General features: G+C 43.1%; 1 protein-coding gene across 1 annotated transcript; it reads right to left on the reverse strand.

Moving 5' to 3' along the window:
* Positions 1 to 1,315: 1,315 nt before the first annotated feature.
* LOC125752371 (wiskott-Aldrich syndrome protein homolog) lies at positions 1,316 to 17,332 on the reverse strand. Its single transcript, XM_049093079.1, has 5 exons — positions 17,296 to 17,332; positions 16,964 to 17,240; positions 13,887 to 13,938; positions 5,748 to 5,834; positions 1,316 to 1,557 (listed from the first exon to the last, which is right to left on the reverse strand). The coding sequence occupies exons 1-5, from the start codon at positions 17,330 to 17,332 to the stop codon at positions 1,549 to 1,551; spliced, it is 462 nt and encodes a 153-aa protein (XP_048949036.1). The 3' UTR covers positions 1,316 to 1,548.
* Positions 17,333 to 21,332: the final 4,000 nt, after the last annotated feature.

Raw genomic sequence — 21,332 nt, forward strand, 5'->3', positions numbered from 1 at the left:
GAAAGACACAGTGACTTTCTCCTAACAAACAATATGGAAAAAATGAAATGAGATCACTTCTGAGATTAGTTTACCAAACGACTAAGACTCCATTTTCTCTCTCTCTCCCTCTTTCCTTCTCTCCTTTGCTTTTTGTGCTTGCCTACGATCCTTTTTTCAAGCGGAGGCAGGGAATGGCCATCCTGTAAGGGTCCTATGGAAAGGCACTAATGGTAAGGAAGCGATATCCTCCAGTCAACATTCAGCAAGGACCTGAGTCCTGCCAATAGTCATTTGAGTAAGGTTGGAGGAAGGTCTACCACGCTCAAGCCTTGGGATGACCTTAAGCTGTGGTTAATACTATTATTGTATCCCAATGACAGAGTGTGAGACAGATGACCTGGAGAGCCTGAGCCCGGATTCCTGACCCACAGGAACTGTGAGATAACAAATATGTGTTGTTTTTAGTCTCTATGTTTTGGGGTAATCTGTTTACAGCAATAGATAAGTAATGAAACAGTAAGGACATCATTCTTTCAAGAACTGGGATTCTGATGTAGACTAACTCACTAGTGGAAAAAGAAGCAGCAAAACAGGTTTACTTGGATTTCTTCTTCCACTTTCCATTTGGCTAGGTTCAGTTCCTGCCCCTCACCTCCAAAAGCACAGAACTACTAAATCAAGGCATTTTCCTTTCTTTTATTTTGCCCTTTTAGTTTATAGAATATTCAAATTGTGCTTTGCTATCCCTTTACCCCTCTCCATGATGATACATCTAATATGTCCTAAAGGATTATTTTTTCCACTAACTTTCAAAACTACTTTTTAATAATATTGCTATTTTATTAGTAAAATTCAGATAGTTCACAGAAAATTTAGAAAATACAGATAGGTAAGAAAGGAATATAAAAATCATCTGTAATCATACAAACCTGAGATCTATCATGAGCATTTTATAATTTCTTAGGTACTCTGGTTATAAACAATTTAGGAATAATAGCAGATAGAGAGAGAGAGTGCTCTTTCTATTGTCAACTATTTTTCTGAGCCCCTCATATATATTAACTTTTTAAATTTTCACAAGGACCTTCTATTATTGCCCCTGTGTTACAGAGAAGCAAACTGAGGCCCAATATACCTACGTTCAGAAACATCCTTTTTTTCACTGAGCAAAACGATCTAAAAGTTACCACTTTGAAACTTCTTAATACACCAGTTTTTGGAAACTTCTTAACACATCATTACGCATATTTCATGTGATTACTTTTTAACAAAAGCCTTCTAATTGCACACTTTGTCACACTCATAGGTTTGGATAAATGATGAAAGAATAGTAGAAAGTCTGACAAATCTTTAATCACTGCTTTTAAAACACATACACATTTCTTTCATCTCTGCATAAAGTTGGTCCAGAGGTCAGCATTTCTTAGAAGTTACCCTGGGTCCAGCTGCTGAAGAAGAGCATAGATCTGTGTTAATGTCCCATGCTGTGTGATCAGGATGAAAGGGCCACTCTGAGGTATATACTAACTCCTTCCTCCAGCACCTTAGGTTACATCTCCTCACGCTTTATGAGATCTGGAAAACACATGGACATAATGTCTTTATTAAGTTCAGAGAATAATAGAGAAGCCAGAAGGTGATTTAAAACCTAGGACATAGCATATTAGGAACTCTGGTATTCATCTCAACTGCCAGATTCAAGAATTAGTGAAATGTCAAATCAAGCAGCATTTTATAATAACTGTGACATCTGTGCGTCGAGTGAAAGTTGCCAAATACATTTACTACACTGTATTCTGTACCTTGAGATAAAACATTAAATACATATGATACATGTAACATTTTGTGATTATAAGATCTTTGCCACCTTGGTTTCTGGGCAATGCAAGAAAAAGTTCACTTTTTATTACCTATAAATATAAATAAATATATAGAATATATTGAATTAAATAATCATTCAAATATGAAATAATACATAAAATATTGCTATACTATACTATATATTATATATTATATATGTAACTCTACATTACTATAGTTTGGCCACTATGGCTGTTTTTTAAAATTTAATCTTCATAAAACAGAAACTTGTCTGTCTTATACACCAATGTATCCCCTAGCTCGGTGTCAGTGAATAAATACATTCATAAATACATTCATTCATTTAATAAGTACATATGACTACATACTATTAACAAGTAAATAAGCTATAGAGAAGCTAAGTAACTTATTCAGGTTCGCATAGCAGCATACATGTGTTTGAATTCAAGATTATTCCTATAATAATCCACTATCACCACCACCACCACCAAGAAGGGGAAAAAAGGTCACAGTGACAGTCTGTGCTCTGAAACTCATACAAGTTCCTGGTCTACCCCAGAAGTGTGCCACTAGGAAACATTTCAGTCACAAAATTTGAATCACTGTCAAGATCCATATCTCTGTCTGCTTATATTACAGTTATTTTTGTCTCCAGCATAGACTATAACTCCATAAAGAATAGACTTCATGTCTTATTCATATCTGTTACTATGTAGCTAGGATAGTGCTTGTTTATAGTAGAGACCCCTAAGGTTCTGATGAATTGAATTGGAGAAGGACAATGTGTTAGTGGCACAGCTAATTTGTAGAGAGGAAATGTCCTTTTTACTGGCTAAGACAGAAAATAAATATATACATACAAACATTTATATATGTACATGCATGCAGGCTGACCTAATCTATCAACAACATAGCATCAAATTCCAAACTGAAATAAAGGGCTGTAAAGCAATGTTTCTTTCTAACTTTTTGGAGAGATAAAAGAATTTAAAATGAAACCAGATTATCCAACAACAAAAGAAATACCTGCTGTGTGTTAAAGCTGGCAGTGATGGGCATGAATCTCAAAGCAGACATAGATTCTATGTTGTAAAAGGCATCTTGAAAGGAAAATAGTAGAGAAAAAGGCACCCAACTAAAATATGGGAAGAGATAACGCCAACAGCCCAGACAAGTGGTTAGCATTAATATAACACACACCAGTGCCTTCTGCTAGACTTCCTTAATACCATTAACATGCATATGTGTGTATATTATACATGTGTACATACAGGTGTGTGTGCATACAGATACATAGCGACAGAGAGGCTAACATTCAGAATCAGGGCTATCTGGCCAAGGGTAACAAGACCCCCTACATAGATCTGGCATTCAAAAGGAGGTGTCCAATCTGGGAAAAAGACAGGCTGTAGAAAAACTTTGTCAAAATAAAGAAGTGCTCCATTCCTAGAGGAAATAAGATATGAACACATGTTGTCAAGCACAAAGGAGTCAATCAGTTGTCCCAGCTACTCCAAGTTGCATACAAAGCAAGACAGGAATTATTAACTGAAACAAGAAAACAAGGCAGAACCAGATCTGATGCAAAACTGATGAAATGTTTAATTTTTTCTTGTTTCTTTCTATCTCTTTCAGTCTCTTTCCCATCTTTTTCTTTTTTTCTCACTTACCTTCAAAAAGAAAGGGAGGTTTCTTACAAATTAAGGTCACACATGACAAAACCGTAACATCATTTAAACAATGACAACAGACAAGTAATGATGGGAACAATAATCATCCCAGACAACGAAGTCTGGGGAAACTACTGCTATTGTGCACAAAACCAAATGCTTATCTTTCAGGCATTCAAAGCAAAAAGGAAATATAATAGGATACATCACTCTCAATAGCTAATAAGGTAGAAAACCAAATTATCAGGAAAGAGATATTTCCCTAGCTCTGAAATCTGAGAAGAAACATTGCGTGGGTCTACATTGGGATGTCTTTGAATCACACAGATAGTATTGTAATAAGTTCTTTCAGGAGGACAAAAAAAGAAGCTATAAAGAAACTTTGGATCAGTAATGAATTCATAGAAATAAGAGAAAAAAAGCAGCAATGCAAGTGAAGATGAGACTTATAAGACTTATAAGGCAGAAATAAATAATCACAAAAGGCAAAGAAGCACAAAGAATATAAAAGTAGTAGAATCATTTTCACAATTGACCTGGACATACATGACAAAACACAGGTGTAAAAGTGATATAAAATTCCATGGACCAATATCTGTTGCTGTAAATGTCTACATTTTCCCTAGCAATGTATTCATTATTTTCATACAGGTCTCCCTGACAGATCATTATGATTCAAAATTCTTATTTAATGTAGTGGCTACTGAATTAAAATTTAAGCTACTTGATAAAAATTCATTATGTTATCTTTCAATATCGTGCCTTAAAAGCTTGCTCCATTCCTAAATATCATATTACTTTGTAGAGTTGATCTTTTGTTCGTGTGAAGAAAAAAATGTAAGTTTTGGAATTAGGCTTAGGACTGAATTTCACTCTTTTAACTTATTGGCTGTTTGACCTTGAGCCAATTAGTCAGCCATGGCCTTTTTAAATTTATAATATGAATGAAATAATTCCTATATCTCTAAGTTGTTGTTATTATTAAGATCATGTCCCCAGCAAGTTTCTAGGCAAGTATTAGATGCACAAATAATGGGTCTATCTTCTGCTATGCTTTGAAACAGTTGAGACTCCATATTTTGAACAGGTAAGTGAAATTCATAGATGTCAAGTAGTAAAAAAAAAAAAAAAAAAGATAAGATTTTCTAAATATTTATATAATGAAAACAACCTTAAGAACATCACCAGGCAGCCCGGGTGGCTTAGGGCAGCCCTGGGTGGCTCAGCAATTTAGCGCCGCCTTCAGCCCAGGGTGTGATCCTGGAGACCTGGCATCGAGTCTCACGTCGGGCTCCCTGCATGGAGCCTGCTTCTCCCCCTGCCTGTGTCTCTGCCTCTCTCTCTCTCTCTCTCTGTCTTTCTCTCTCTGTCTCTCATGAATAAATAAATAAAATCTTTAAAAAAAGAGAATATCACTCTATGTCTACAGTTTTTAAATTATTTCACACTCAACAGTTCATTCATTGAATACCTATTAAGTATGAAAAACACCATGCTGGGTGTATTAGTAAAATAAATTACATATGCTTCCCTAACACTCTAAAGGAGGACAGACATATATAACTAAATATTGAGTATTAGTCAAGTTCTAAGGCAAACACATGAGACTGCTGAAAGTAGAGCAAATGGGAAATTTCATGGTAGTTCCAGAAATGGTAAGGAAATAACCATGAAAATTCCTCAGTAGCTGTAAATTTAAATATTCTGCATATTAATAAATGTACGCAGCACTGAAATGATTTTTGCCTCCCATGAAATAACATTTCCTTTCAAAACGGTTTTAGTGGTCACAAAGAAATTCATAAGTACCAAGATTCTTCAGTACAAAATAAGCAATATTTATACTCCTGCAAGTTTAACTTCTGTTTTCCCAAATCAAATTGAAGATCTGATCTCTCTTTTTCTAATAAATACAAATCAAATTTAGTCATTCTCTTATCCTTGCTCTACCACCTGAGTCCCACCAGTTTTTATGGAGGGTTTTTTTTTTTTCTTCATTAAAACAAATCTCTGTAATACGGCAACCAGACTAGTTTAGTTTTATACGATTATTTTAAGCGTCTTCCTGACTTATTTTGTTATTTAGAAGATATTTCAATATTATGGTTTATTTCAAGGTACTAGCAAAATTTTTTCTTATAATTGTTTAAGAAAGGTTTTTTTAAGTTCAAAAAAATGTTTCTCATAATATTTGTAATAACTTCCTGACAGAGCCTAGAACTTTACAGTGCACCAAGAAGGGATACAGAGGAGTGATTTCTGCAGCTCACTTACCATATGCTTTCCATGTTTCCCATGAGTTGTGGAAGGTTGGCATCCTATGGTCAGTTCACAGATTGGTTGGCCTCTTAAAGAATTACTCTTGGAGGTGTAAGTATTGAAGTGGAAATATCAGTATATTCTAGGTTAAGCCACACAAACCTATTTCACTAAGGGAATGGAAAACTAATTCTAATGGAAAATCAAAACGATATTTTTAGCTACTTGTATATTCAGCAAATATTTATTGAGCATTGCTATAGCCAGGCCCTGTTTTATTTGCTGGGGAACTATCAATGACTAAAACAGACAAAAGTCCTCATTATCCGAGAGTCTACATTCTGATGGGGAAACAGTTATAAACCCAGGGCCATGTTATCCATTACAATAGTACTGAAGGCCCACAATCCTTCAAGGGGCCCACAAAAATGTTTTAATTTTAATTTATTTTAAAACCAGAAAAAAGTGACTATTACAATAACGCATCCATCCTGGATTATATTTTTTCTTTATAGCAAAGCAGCCATAAAATATAATTTTAAATATTTTTTTTATGGAGGAAGGGGCCCATTAGGGTAAAAGTGGCTTGAGAACACTGAAGTCATACTGCAGACTGTAATAAACACAATGAATAAGTAAATCACATGGTATATTAGAAGGTGAGAAGTTCTGTAGAGGATAAAAAGGGAAGTGATAGTGTGGGATAAGGCTGTACGTAATCTTAAATCGAGCATTAGAGAAAGCATCAATGAGAAGGAACATTTATGCACAAATTAGAAGTAGGTTAGGTAAAGAGCCATGCAGAGATGTCTAGGTGAAAAACATTCTAGGTGAAAAGCAGATGCAAAGCCCTGAGATGGAGGTGTGTCTGGTAAGTGAGGAAGCAACAAGGAGGCTATTATGGCTGCAGCAAAGTGATCTCTGGGGAGAGAAGTGGAAGATCAGGCTATGCAGGTTTCAGGGACCAGATTGCGTAGTGCTTTAGTAGCCACTTCAGGTTGACTTTGAATGATAGAGTGAGCAAGTGGAGGATTTGAGGCAGGGTCACTGTTAGGAGTTGAATTGTGTACCCTCAACAGTTATGTTGATGTTGTAACCCCAGGTACCAGTGAATATGAGCTTATTTGAAAATAGGGTCTTTGAAGATATGATCATATTAAGATGAGGTCACTAGGGTGGGCCCTAATTCAGTAGGATCGTTATCTTTACAAGAAAAGGAAAATACCATAGGAAGACAGAGACACAGGAGAATGTCATGTGATGACACAGGCTGAATTTGCAGCAATGAAGCTGCAAACTGAGGAGTGACAAGGATTGACAGCCACCATCCAAAACTAGGAAGAGGCAAGGAAGGATTCGATTCAGAGACTCAGAGGGAACATAGTTCTACTGACATCTTGAGTTCCAACTAACTTCTAGCAGAACCGTAAAGCGACAGATTTCTGTTGTTTTAAGCCACCCATTTTGTGGTACTTTGTTATAGTATCTCTAGGAAACCAATATAATGACTTAGTTCTAGCAGCATCTCTCTGGCTGAGTGTTGAGAATAAACTATAGCAAGGTCAAGGGCAGGAAGAAGGAGCCTATATTAGGTCAAGTGTTCTAAGAAGCAGATTCTAAGACAGGATTACAAACAAGAGATTTATTCAGGAGTGCTCTCAGGAACAATATCGGTGGGCATGGGGAGGTGGGGGGAATGAGAGATTTAGCATTGGACAGAGGGAAAAGTAGAACAGCAGTAGAGCCTTCAGACTACACAGTGGGGGCTCACTGAATTTGGGATGGGCTTTAGGAATCATCAGGAAATGGGCCAGGAAATGGGCCTATTGTAAGTACCCCCCTGAAGGTACTGAATATAGGTTGACCTCTGGGGAGGGAACATAATCTTTTTTTTTCTTTCAACCCCTGAGCCACCCAAGAGTCCCGAGGGAACATAATCTTGATTAAAACATCTCCCTTCAGCAGAGAGGGAAATAGTTGAGAGACTCATCTATGAATAGTCTACATTCCTCTAGCTGTGGAAATGAATATTTTGGTCCTAGAGAGTAGGAAAATGCAAGGTGTTTCATAGCATCCCTGAAAGAAGTTATTCCATTTATAGAGGAAAGATTCAAATAGCATGGGAAAACAGGAATTAGAGTATAACACATGGAATTCTGGTTGTGTAAGTAGTGTAGTTGTGTGTGTGTGTCCTAGCAAGGAGTTTCCATTTGAACAGGAATCTAAGTTCATAATACACTTAACTTGTTAGCCACAATAAACTAGTGTAGGAAAGATAGAAATATTAACATGCCAATTTGCTGATAGGGAAAATGAAGCTGAAAAATATCAAATGACTTGTCCAACACAGAGTGAGTCCGTGGTAAGGACAAGATTGAAAATACAGTCTTCTGAATCCATGTTCTGAGCCCTTTGTATCACGTCATATGGCCTAAATATTACTGCAATTATGTAGCAGTGATCGGGCTACATAATTCTGCATGTTCTTTCACAACTTTTTTTCAGAATCATGAAAACAGTATATGGCATGAGGACGCCTGGTTGGCTCGGCGGTTGAGCATCTGCCTTTGGCTCAAGGTGTGATCCTGGGTCCCGGGATTGAGTGCCACATCAGGCTCCCTGTGAGGAGCTTGCTTCTCCCTCAATCTGTGTCTCTGCCTCTCTCTCTCTCTCTCTCATGAATAAATAAATAAAATCTTAAAAATAATGAGTATATGGTGCAAACAGCATAGTTGCTTATAAACTTACATTAATTTCTTCCTGGACCAAAAGCTAGAGCATATTTGCCAACCTCCTTTACGGTTGGGTGCAGCCATATGACTGAGTTCTTGTGAATGGAATCTGAGTGAACATGATATAGATCATGCAGGCCCATAAATAAAATGCTAAGAAGTCACCCCTCTTCTATGTTACCCATGGTCTGCCCAGTACAGCCTCGAAAGCCTTGTGTTGAATGTTTATGTATTATCCCGCCTCTCCACAGACCTGATCCAGAATTATCTTAATCATTAGAGAATCTGAGACATGGTATGCATATCTTACTGTAAGATGTACAGTATAGATTTGGAATTTTATTTCATAACATTTCATATAAGTAAAACTAACAGATCTCATTTAAATCTAATATTAAATAACTTAAGGTAAGACTATACAGGAAGAGCTGGGGCCTGTATGCATTCAATCTCTTCACCATTTGTGAAATAAATTGGAAGAAAATTATTATTCTTTTTTTCTCCTTTTTAAAAAAGATTTTATATATTTATTCATGAGACACAGAGAGAGAGAGAGGCAGAGACATAGGCAGAGGGAGAAGCAGGCTCCATGCAAGCTGCCTGACGCGGGACTCGATCCCAGACCCTGGGATCGCACCCTGAGCTAAAGGCAGATGCTCAACCACTGAGCCACCCAGGCATTCTGAAAATTATTATTCTAATTTTTCTAATTTTTAAATCCCTGAGAGAGAGCAAGAGAGCTTGGAATACTATAAATAAAAAAGTAAGCAAACAAAAATATAAATAAAAGCAAGCTTCAGATTTATACCATTTCAACTTAAAAACACATCAGCGAAGGAAGAAAAATTCTCTATTCCAGAATTTATATATAAAAAACACACACACACACACACAGGAAAGTACTCTGAATAACCAGGCTTAAGTCATGGAGCCATTTGTAACAAATCACTGGGGGAGAGCCGGTTACAGCATTCGATTTGGCCTGGATCATGTGTTTTTCCTATGTGGGCTGGGTACCGAAATGGGCAGATCATTACCAATATAGAAAGTGAAGAGGAGGGCAGCCCTGGTGGCTCAGTGGTTTAGCACCTGCCTTCAGCCCAGGGCCTGATCCTGGAGACCCGTGATTGAGTCCCGCATCGGGCCCCCTGCATGGAGCCTGCTTCTCCCTCTGCCTGTGTCTCTGCCTCTCTCTGTGTGTTTCTCATGAATGAATGAATAAATAAATAAAAATAAAATAGATAAATGTTTTTTCGTAAAAAAAAAAAAAAAGGAAAGAGGGAAAGACACCCAAGGAAGAGGTATACTATTTCTAGAAGTGCAAAGTGAGAAATGACCAGACAAAACCCATTGAGAACTAGCACAAAGTTGTGTGGACTTCATCGAAAAGAACAATGTACTATATAACACCACAAGGGCTGTTTACCAATTAAGTACAGAAATGCAGCTGGATATCAGGGGAGAAATAGAACCAGGGTCCAGAAAGCCATCCAAAATCTCTCTCTGCAGTTTATATACACTCCTTTCTGTGCATGTATTTTATGTTCTTTTCTGCAATGTAGTCTTGTCACTTCTGCTGGGTGGCTAAAAACAAGTTTAACTGATAATAGGATAGTCCATGCCTCTCCTCAAGAGTGCATCATCTCTGATTCTTGAATTAATATGGCAGAGAAAAGAGGGCAACACCACAGCTTGGTCACCCACATGGCCTATTCAGAGAAAGAAACAATGACTCGCTCAACCCCGATTCCAATTTCCCTAGGAAGACTTGCTTAGCTTGCTAATCAAGCAACTTAATTCCTCCCCTCCCTATCCAATGAACTGCATTGAAGGAAGAAGGTTCTCTTCATGAAAACTTGCTTTTAGGATCTTTTCTCATGTAGACAGAGAGTAAGATGAACTTGTCTAAATGGTATACCCTACTGAATGTGTAGTCTTGAGAAAGTTATTATACTATATGAATCTTAGTACCATTATTAATAAAGTGGGCGTAATACTCATGTTGCTGGTTTCTTGGGAGGATGAAACCCGGGCCACAGAAGGTGATGATGGTTACTTTAAAGAAGTTACAGTCTAAAATTAATCCACAGAAAAAATTAGTCATACTTTATTTATTCTGAACAAAAAAATATTTTTCCCTGGCTTGAGAATTAATTAGATGATTTCCAAGCTCTGTTACAGGTTTTTCATGACAGTGATTTTTTTTTTCATTTGATCTAAATCATTAGCCCAGCAACAACAAAAAAGTCAAATGTATTTTAAAAGCAAGAGATTTGCTAATATCACAAGGCCATTCCAAAGCAAGCTGTAGTATAGAATGATCTCAAAAAAGTTCAATTTGTTTTGAGCAATGGCTGCTTACCCTAGTCAAGGTGACTAATTTGAATTTGATGGCTCTTATTTACATGTATAACTTCTACTAATACATAATCTTAATAGAATGATAGATAATGTTAATTTGACAGTTTAATAGATATACCTTTTGTATGTCACAGTACATATTACATAACACTCTCCTGGAACTATTTCATTCACCAAACATTTATCGAATATCTACTATGGGCCCAAGCATTATATTTCCAAGTAGGCAATAACCGTTATTTTCCCTACCACTTTTCATTTTGCCTTTATAGGAAAAGAGGTGAGGTGTATGATTGAAGCAGATACCAGAAATGAGAAAATCATATAACAGGGAGTACTGCAAAAATAATGTGACCAACATTCCCAGAAGAATAATGCAATATGCCTTCTGTGAGCTCAGCTTTCCGGAAAATCCAGTAGGCAATCTTAAGGGGAACCTAATTTCCTAGGTATCACCATAACACAGATTGCACGTTAGCACTACAACATGTACGTACAGAATTTTCCCCTTGTGTACATCTTATTTGGGAGTGCATAAACAGATGCAAGAGAAAAAAGAACTTCTGATGAAGGCTAAATATTTTAAAAATCGGACTGCATTCTTCAGGAAATTATTGCACTAAGTCAGGGAGGTATATGTAGCACCATATAGTAGAAAATATGCCTATGGATAGCTGTTGAGCTTCCTCCACCATCAGGGATATAGTGACTATTTGCATAGTATAGTCTGAAAAATTCTAGAGAATGATTCTGATTAGCCAAGCTTGGGCCAGGGGATTGGACCAAATAGTATGGAGAAAGCCACCTCACACTTCTGTAGGAACCATTCTGAGAGAAAGAGGAGTAATTGTGAATTAGGTATCTATTCTTGATGTCTCCTATAGTTTTAAAGGAGAGGGCTGATGAGCAGAGCCCAGCAGAGCAGTAAAGTTTTACAAAGGAACAAAAGGTCTATTTCTTTTCTTTTTTTTTTTTTTATTTTTATTTATGATAGTCACACAGAGAGAGAGAGAGGCAGAGACACAGGCAGAGGGAGAAGCAGGCTCCATGCACCGGGAGCCCGATGTGGGATTCGATCCCGGGTCTCCAGGATCGCGCCCTGGGCCAAAGGCAGGCGCTAAACCGCTGCGCCACCCAGGGATCCCTATTTCCTTTCTTTTTCAAAATATGACAGTCATTACTGACTGTCTCTGGTTGACCGCGATATTTTCATTTTTGAAGTACATGCATATTCGTCTTTATAAGAAAACAGTATCGGATTTTTTAATATTCTCAAATATCTAGAATCTAGAAATTAGAATCTAGACATTGACGTAATGCTTTTAAGGCAACTATGTTTGTATGAGTGCTGAATACTTCCTTAAGAGCCAGTGTTCTATCACTAACATTTATAATAAGTGCCTGAAAGCATTTGGTGTTGAACCTAATTTGTAGTTATGAGGGGTAATTTAATTGTCGTCTGTAAGGCAAGGTAGTGGGGAAAGTTACAGAAAAAAAATCAAAAGAAGGAGAAGCTTGTTCCTTCAGAGTCCTCCAGAACTGGCATGTATGTATGCAAGCATTAGAGAAAGTATGACACAGAATTTTAAGGAGACTTTTCCATTGGGAAGGAAAAAAGTCAGGATGTGGAAAAAGTTAACCACTTAATTAGAAGAAGCTATTTTAAAAAATATCTATATCTAGATTTACCTTATCTATATCTTTAGATCAATTAGATCAATTTAGATCTTTAGATCCAGGTCAATTAGAAATGTAGAAAATAAACAGATTGTCTTTTGGATTGAAAAAGAATAAGGGCAAATTGCTCGAGGCAGGAAAGAATAGATGATACCAAATTAGCAGGACAATATAATCTGGGTAAGATTTTATAATCTTTTAAAATGGTCCTTTGATATATATATTCCAGGGAATGGCGAGCATTACCAGGTACTTCTTAGAATTCCTTTGATATATATTCCAGGGAATGGAGAGCATTACCAGGTACTTCTTAGAATTAAGCTATCCCATAGGGCAATCAACTAGGTTGATAGTCTGTATCATCTAAATTTGAGTTATTATTCTAGTGAATCCAAGACCCCTTAGGATTCTAATCACACCATGGCATATTAGGAATCTGAATACTCTCTCTGATTTGCTACCTGCTTTACAGATGTAATTTAACCCTGATTACCTTGATTTGCCAGTGTATCTAGGTCCAGTAGCATTTAAGATATTAACTGTCTACTGATATTTGATCGGGTATTAGAGAGCATTTTTCTTGATGACAAAAGCTCAGTAATTTGAAATTTTGTGAAAGTTTACCTCTGGGTTGAATGGAAAGGTCATTTCATGTGACGGTGGCATTGTCTAGTGTTGGCATCGGACCCTCGGCTAGTTACTGAAGACCTAATGCACGCAAAGCTCATTTCAGGCGGTGTACAATGTTAAGTTATAGGCCGAGGAAAAGCGAGATAATGACAGAATCTGATTTTCAGCTGGATGCAGAACTGCGTGGAATAGTCAGTGTTTCCCATTGGCCTTGCAGCTAAGTGTTACCATCTCACCATTTCCGAGGATAAAGTGAAAGGAGAAGGGTGTGTGCAAGTTTAGGAAAATGTCCTTGGGTGTATGATTTTGCCTTCCTCTTTTTCTTCTTTGCTTCTGCAATGTAGCATGATTGCTAAAACTGAAATTGGGAACAAAGGTCATAGGTTTCCAAGCAAGAAGTTAAAGAAGGTGTCTATTACACCCAGGATGCTTTGGGGGGCCGTAACAGCCCTGATTACCAACTGCTAGACTTTCCACTTGAAAAAGTAATCAACTTCTATCTTGTTTAGGTTGCTGTTATTTTGCGTTTCTGTTGCTTGCAGCAAAAATGAATCCTAACTAAAATAGAATGTATGGGTCATTTTTAAAAGTATTTTTTTTGCTTTAACCAACATTTCCCCCCCTAACTAAGTAAATACCCATCCAATCAGATAAGGGGGCTTTTACTGAGCATGAAGAAACAAGATCACTCTGAATTTATAAATACCTTACATACTCACTCCCCTTACATAACAATTATGACTGAGACGCATACCATTGTAGAAAATCCTTGTCCAGACCTCTGTTTATTTCTGTAGAAGCGATACCTGTAAATAGAAACACTGGATTAATGACAATTTTATAAACCAGTTGACACATATCTTCAACTTTCTTCCCAGAAAAGTGTGTCAATGTTATGTTATTAGCATAAAAGTAAGCCTGTTTCAAGGTACTTTTGCTACAGTTTAGTAGTAGGGCATTGTTACTTTTCAGCTAATTTCCTGGGCAAAACATGAAACAGGATAGATCTTGTAATTGCGTATATTTTCATGCATGGGATTTTTTTTTTCTTTTTTTTTTTTTGTATAGGTAGAGCATCCTTCCCAACATTTATTGGTTATTTATTTGTGTTTACCTATTCTATGAATGTTTTATCCATGTTCATTTTCTAACTGTCATGCTGTTAGGGATCTCAGTGTACTGATTAATTTGAAAGAGTCATTTGGTCAGAGAATTCTACGTCATTAAAATATTTTCATATTGATTATCCTATTTGGATATTCAGCTTTTTACATTTTTTTTGGGGGGGGGTTCATTTCCACATGTTAAATACAGATTTTTTTCAAGTTTTATAGGGCGAAAGCCAATCATGCCATCATTTTCAAAAACCACTCTAGCACACAGCACTACCCTGTATAATAGCATCTTTGCCCAAACATCATCTGTGATGTTATCTTGTCCCTGAGAAGGTTTAATAGTCAAATATAGTCGTATAGCAGAAAAGGTACAGAATTGCTCGATTTTATTTTTCTAGAAGGTTCGTCTTAGAAAAATATTGGCAAGAGTCATGGATTTCCTGGCAATGTAATAGAATGCTTTATATCTTAAATACAGAAGTCTATGCCTATCAGAGTAAAAAAAAATGAAAGCCTGAAGTTTGAACCCAAAATACAGGTTGCTGCTATAAAGCTGCTACATTGATATTTGATTAAACTGTATAAATAATTAACCTATCTCTTCCTTTCCCTGCTTTTCTTAAATAGCTATCAGTTATTTTTTACTCAGTTCTTTCTTCTCATTTTCTGTTTGTAACTTTATTTGTGGTCAGTTCTTTGGTAAGTACTTTCAACTATTTAACTTAATATGCTTACTTTTTAGTTACTATGTCTCATATTTAATTACTTAATATACATAGTTTTCAGTTAGTATATTTTATATTTTGATATATTAATTTCCATTTTGAGATTAATTTGAATTCTCTCCCATGTCCTTCCAGACCTGTCAAGATGTGATAAGACTGATTCTAAAAGCTGGTCTATAGGTACTATGTATTCATTTATGTTTCTGCTGCTATGGCTAATGCTAATAACATTTAGTATCTATACAGTATCTTTCATTCCACATTTTATTATTTTATTGCTTTTCCACATATATCCATTTGGGAGATGAACTGGGTAGTTTCCATCTTGCCTCCTTTATAAATAAGAGCCTTTTGTCACAGTCGAATCACAAGTCTGCTATTTTCAAAATTATTTAAGGAACAACTGACTTCAGACGTCAGTTTATATTTTCTTTACATACTCAGGGGACTTTGTGGATGCCTTATATTAGGCAAATTTAAGTAGCCTAATTTAACTGTGTGAACATCTGGTTGGTCAGAATTTAGCAATATCATGAAATCTCCCTCCCATTTAAAAAAATTTTTTTTTGTTATTTTATTTTTTAAAGATTTTATTTATTTATTTATTTATTTATTTATTTATTTATTCATTCATTCATTCATTCATTCATTCATGAGAGACAGATTGAGAGAGAGAGAGAGAGAGAGAGAGAGGCAGAGACACAGGCCAAGGGAGAAGCAGGCTCCATGCAGGGAGCCTGATGCAGGACTCGATCCCAGGTCTCCAGGATCATGTCCTGGACAGAAGGCAGGCACTAAAGCGCTTGAGCCCCCCAGACATCCCTCTCTCCCATTTTTTAAAAAAGGAATTGTGCAAAGTTCTGTGGATACATGGTAATCTTATGTTATACAGATGATTAAATTTGGAATTTGCCTTTAAGGAAGTCCTCTAATTTGAGGAGACACATAGATAAGCAACTCATTATTTTAAAAGAACAATAAAAAAGCAGAATGAAGTAGGCGTTATCATAGATATACCATGAAAGCGCTGTGGGAATATAATAAAAGGGGTGACTATTTTGATTGGGGTTGATGACAAAAGGCTTTCTGGAGCATTTGGCACTAGAATTGAGCCTTGAAGAACCAATGAGATTTTGATAGTCACTTGTATTGGGTATGGTCTGTTAATTCCATTTTTTTTTTTTTAAGATTTTATTTGAGAGAGAGTGAGAGAGAGAGAGAGAGAGAGAGAGAGAAAGAAAGAAAGAGAGAGAACAAACAGGGGGAGAGGGAGAAGCAGACTCCCAGCCAGTGGGATTCAGGGCTCATCCCAGGACCCTGGGAACATGACCCAGCCAAGGCAGACACTTAACCAACTCAGCTACCCTGGTCTGTTAATTCTAATGAGGTTTTAGGTTCCTCAGATGGAGCAGGGTTCATTCTACCTCCCAAACAGCTCTAGAGGGGCTTTAGATCATCCTGAATATAGACATCCAGATACAATTCGGATAGAATGTGCTTGTTGAATGCATATAATAAATCTTAGTTTCCTTCATAATTGTAACTTGAATTTACTGATACAGAAAATAACACCTCAGTCTTTCCAGATCATGACATTTTAGAAAGGAAAAGACCTTTTGGTTACCTGCTAAACTCTCTCTCATCATCTCTCCCTCCTTTACAAAGAAAGCACAAAGGGGCTCAGTAATTGACCAAGGTCACTCGCTTAACTGGAGCTGACTGTCCCCTCGGGCGGGAGGCTTGGCTTTGGAATCGGCACCACTCTGTATCTTTACTGATTATGAAATAAAACCTTTAAATCCCTACGTCCGAGTATCAGAGAATACTTAAGCCTGCGATGTACTTGCACATTTAGGCAAGTTTGGAGGGACGGAAAGTGGACCCAAGGCAGGAAACGCACTGGGACCCTGAACCTGCATCCTGAAAATCTGGGGAAAGATCCGCACCTAGAAGGAGACCCTGGCAGGACTTTCCATCTGAAATTCACTTACCTGGGGTGGAGTGAAAGAAGAGGAGGAGGGGGGGAGGGAGGGAGAGGGGAAGGGAGGAGACGGGAGCGAGACGGGGAGAGGGGCACTGCGAGGCTGAGGAAGGCGCGTGGCTCTAAGGCAGGAGCAGGGCCCCCTTTGTCTGGCAGACCCTGCGGGGGGAGCCTCCGGGCGCAGCCCTCGTTCCCCGGTCCCCGCGTAGGCGAGCGGCGAGGTGGAGTCCGCGCGGCGGAGCCCGAGCCCCAGCCCGAGCCCGAGCCCGAGCCCGAGCCCGAGCGCGCTCCGGCTCCGGGTTTTCCCCGCCGCCCGGGCCCCCCGCCGGGCCCCCTCCCCGCCCCCGGCGCTCGCGGCGCTCGCCGGCCCCGCGCTCATTCCGGCCTCGGCTCGGGCCCCGGCGGCGTCCTCCGCGCGCAGGCTGCTCGGCCCCCGCGCCCCGCCCGCCCGCCCGCCCGCTCGCCGGGCTCCGCTCGCCCCAGTTCCCGGGAGCGGGGATGCAGCTGCGGCCGCTGGGCCGGGTGGGCGCCGCCGCCGCCGCCGCCGGCTCTTCCCGGACTGCGCGTTGCCTCCGCTCCGACAGCTGCCGCCGCCTGTGACTCGCCCCCTCCCCTTTCTTTCTTCTTCTTTTTTTTTTTTTTTTGCCTCCGTCCTCTTTCTCCGGGTGCGCGCGCGCGGGCTGCACGGTCGGCTTTGGCAGCAGCTCGCTCGTGTGTGCGCGCGTGTGAGTGCGTGTGCGGAGAGCGCAGAGCCCTGCTCGCTCGCGGAGGGTCGCGGAAGAGAAAGCAGCGGAGCGGCGGCGGCGGCGGCGGCGGCGGCGGCGAGGGCGGCGCGGAGCTCGGGGCGGCGCGATGGAGCTCCCACATGCCCGCAGCTGCCCGGCGCGGCCGGCGAGCTAAGCGGCCGGCCCCCGGGCTCCGCGCTCCGGGCTCCGCGACCCCCGCGCCCCCGCCGTGCACCCGGGAGGGAGTCCGCGCGGCCCTCGCCCCGGCCCGCGGCGCAGGTTGCGGGCGCGAGAGGAGACCCTCGGCGGGCACCGGAGCTCGGGCGGCGGCGGCGGCGGCGGCGGCGGAGCGGCCACCCGGGCTCTCGCGGCTCCCCCTGCCCACTCCGCTGCGCGCTCGCCCCGGCGGCCAGGGGAGGACGAGGAAGAAGAAGAAAAAGAAAGCGGAGGGGGCGGGGTGGGAGGGCTGGATATAAGGCTCGGCTGGGGGGATGGTGGAAGATCCTCGGCGCGTTCAGCAGCGTCTCCTCTGCGGCGGCGGCGGCGGCGGGAGGGGCGGCCTCGGCTGTGACCGCCGCGTGTCGGCCGCTGCCGCCGCGCTCCCCGGGCTGCTGCTCCACGCTCCGCCGGACTCCGAACTTGTGCGCCCGCGGACCGACGGGGACGTCTGAGCCCTCCGCGCTCCCGGCTCCGCTGCTGCCGCGCTGGGGCGCTGGGAGCCAGAAGACGCCGAGGAAGACCACGCATTTGGTGCTGCTGCTGCTGCTGCTGCTCTGCTGCTTTGCTCCTTTTTCTTTTTCTGAGCTCTCTTCCCCCTTCTCCCTCCTCCGCGGCCGGGTAGTAGAAGAAAGGGAGGAGGAGAGACTTTGTGTTGCTGTTGTTTCCCTGGCCGGGGGTGCGTGCGTGTGGGGGGGTCTCCGCCCTCCCGCCGCCGTCTCCGCGCCCGGGGGTCTGCTCCGGGGCCCGCCGGTCCTTTTGCCCCGGGCTCCATGGCTGGATTGTGGACCCTGCACCCGGCTGCAGCTTGTTGAGCGACTGATGGGACGATCTCAGGGACCGGCGGTCGCAAAAGGTAATTTATTCTTCTCACTCTTGCTAATAGTGGCGGCCCCGGCCCGGCGCAGGCGGCGGCGTCCGCGTCCGCGGGGCGGGCGACCGAGGGGGCGCGGGATTCACGCACCCGCCCCCCCGCCCCCCCGTCCCCCCACTCGCACCCTCGCCTGCACACACTCGGCCGATCGTGATGCGCGGCGGGAAGGGAGCCTCCTGGCTGGTGGGCACTGGGCTTTGGCACGGGGTCGGGGTTTTTTCCGGCAATTGGGCGATTTGGCGGCCGAGAGGGATGAAGGCGGCGAGCAGCCCTGGCGCATTCGCAGTCCAGCGCGCCGGGGACAGGACCTGGGGTCTCCACCGCGAGAATTTTCCCTCCTGTCTCACCCCAGTGTCATCCCGTGGCGGGGGCTGCGCGCAGACCAGGGGGCGCCTTCGCCCCACGGCCCGGAGCGGGCTGGAGAGCCACGGGGACCCGGTGAGAGCCGGGCTCGGGGCGCGGGGCGCGGGGCGCTGGGGGCGGCGAGCCCCCCGCGACCCTCCCCGGACGCCCGTCTGGTCCGTGCGCGGGGCCCGCGTGCGCCCGGGTCGCGCCCCGGACTCGTCGAGCCCCGCTGCCCCTCCGCACCCCGCCCGTTGGGTCCCCTTCGCGGCAGTTCGGCCGGGAGCTGCTCGGCCGGGCTTAGTGAGGCGGTTCTGGCTGCGGGAGGCGGCTGCTGGGGTGGGTGGCCCGGGGCGGGGGCGGGGGCGGGGGCGGGGGACGGGGCTGCCCGCGTCCGGGCCGCGGGGCCGCCGGGCGGGGCGGGGCAGGGAGACCCTGGCGCCCGCGGCCGGCTGGGTTACAGGTAGGAGGGCGGGCGCCCGGGAGCCTCCTGCGGGAGCTGCAGCCGCGCGTCGCTGCCCCGCGCCCCCGCGCCCCCGCCACTGGCCCCCTGAGCGTGCCGGGGCCGCCGGCGGTAGGGCGGGGGGTGTGTATGCAGGGCCGGGGGCGACCTCGGCGGCCGGGGTCAGCCGGCAGGGCGGCCCGCGTGTGCGTGGCCGTGTGCGCGCGTCCTGCGCGCCCCGGGCACGGCCGGGAGAGGTCGGGGGGGGCGGGAGGGGGGGGGATGCTGGAGCTGCCGCCGCTGGAGCCCAGCCCGCTCATCGACGCCGCCTGGGGTCCGCTCCGCTGGAGGATCCGGCCGCTGGAGGCCGAGGGGCCCTCCCCGGGTCCCCCTGCCCCGCGAGGAACCAGCCCTTCCGCGAGCTGGTGCGGCAGCGCCCGACGCGCCCCACATCGGCCCTCCGGGGGCCCGCGGGGGTCCCGCAGAGCGGTCCTGCGCTCCGGGCCGAGCCAGCATCACCCCTGGGCCCTGGGATCCTCAGGTCACTGCCCTCACTCCGACAGAAACGTGCGCCGCTTAATTTGTGGCCGGGGCAGCCGTAGCAGTCGGGCGCAGCGTGGGTGTCCCCTCCCGGGCGTGCGAGCCTCCCTGCGGCGGCCGGAGCGCGCCCTGAACAGGGGTGTCCGCAGCCCGGACCCCCTCCCCGTGCAGGCCGACCCCGGCGGGGTCTGCTGTGTGGACTCTCCTGGGTGGATCACTCCCGAGGAACTAGAAGCCTTGTGGCACCTCCGATGCTGCATCCTTCCAGCCAGCTGCTGGGGAAATGAGGAGACGCGTAGACTCTGGCAGGAAGGAAAAAAACCGCCTTCTGTGTTTTGCCCTGAAGTAAATGTGCGGTCTGCTAATTTCGTGTCATCTGGGCTATCAACCCGAGCTGAAGAATGTCGTTGTAAGAATCTGCAGAGAAACAAACACTTCTTGAGTGATTTTTCACTTGGGGCGTGTTTTTCATTTCCCTATGAGATTAAACAGAATTTAGCCAGATTTCCCTGATACGTTTTTTTTTTTTTTTTTTGTTTTTGTTTTTTTCCCCCAGTCCGTCATGGCACTAAATGACCCTGAGTTCTGGGACCCAGTTTGTCTCTATGTGGATTACAGATAGAATTGTCAGTTCTTTTATGGCATCACCAAGAGGTTCTCAGATAATTTATATAGGAGCCAAAAGGATATTTGCGTTGAAATATCTCTCAGCCTTGTTTCACTCCATTTTTTTTTTTTGGGGGGGGTAATCAATGTACAAAGGGTTAAAAAAATGCACAAAGATAAACAGTTTTTGAAAAGTTAAAAAGCTAAATTGCTTTCCAGTTTCAATGATTAAAAGCTATTAAATTCCTCAGTTGTAGATTAGCTCTGAGTGCTTTGGTGTTTGGTGCAAACGACTCTGTTGTTTTGCTGTTAAAAGTACAGCACCGTAGATGTAAAAGGGTACTATTATTTCTAGATTTCTTTCTTTCTTTCTTTTTTTTTTTTAAGATGTTGACTTCTTGAAAAAGCTTGGGTTGAAAAAAAAAAAAGGAATACAGAACCATTGATGCCTGGTTTTGATTAAGTTGTGTTTTTATGCGCTATTGCCAGTGGCTGTCATCTTAATAGAAAACTTAGAGAATTGTGATTTAATGTATGAGAACCCAGCTTCATATATTTGTTTCATTTCTAGAGGGTATGTGTCATAATCTCTACACTTGTAAATATTTCCGAAGATTAAAGAACACTTGTCCTC

The sequence above is a fragment of the Canis lupus genome, chromosome 13, assembly GCF_003254725.2.
Source record: "Canis lupus dingo isolate Sandy chromosome 13, ASM325472v2, whole genome shotgun sequence".
NCBI classification, from domain to species: Eukaryota; Metazoa; Chordata; class Mammalia; order Carnivora; family Canidae; genus Canis; species Canis lupus.

Bases quoted from the DNA above. Each gene is read 5' to 3' on its own strand.
- LOC125752371 (XM_049093079.1), bottom strand. From the start codon at position 17,332: ATGAGCGCGGGGCCGGCGAGCGCCGCGAGCGCCGGGG. The intron at 13,939-16,963 runs GTAAGTGAATTT...TTCTATTTACAG, and splicing joins CTTCTTTCACTCCACCCCAG to GTATCGCTTCTACAGAAATA. The intron at 5,835-13,886 runs GTATGCGTCTCA...TACACCTCCAAG, and splicing joins GACAAGGATTTTCTACAATG to AGTAATTCTTTAAGAGGCCA.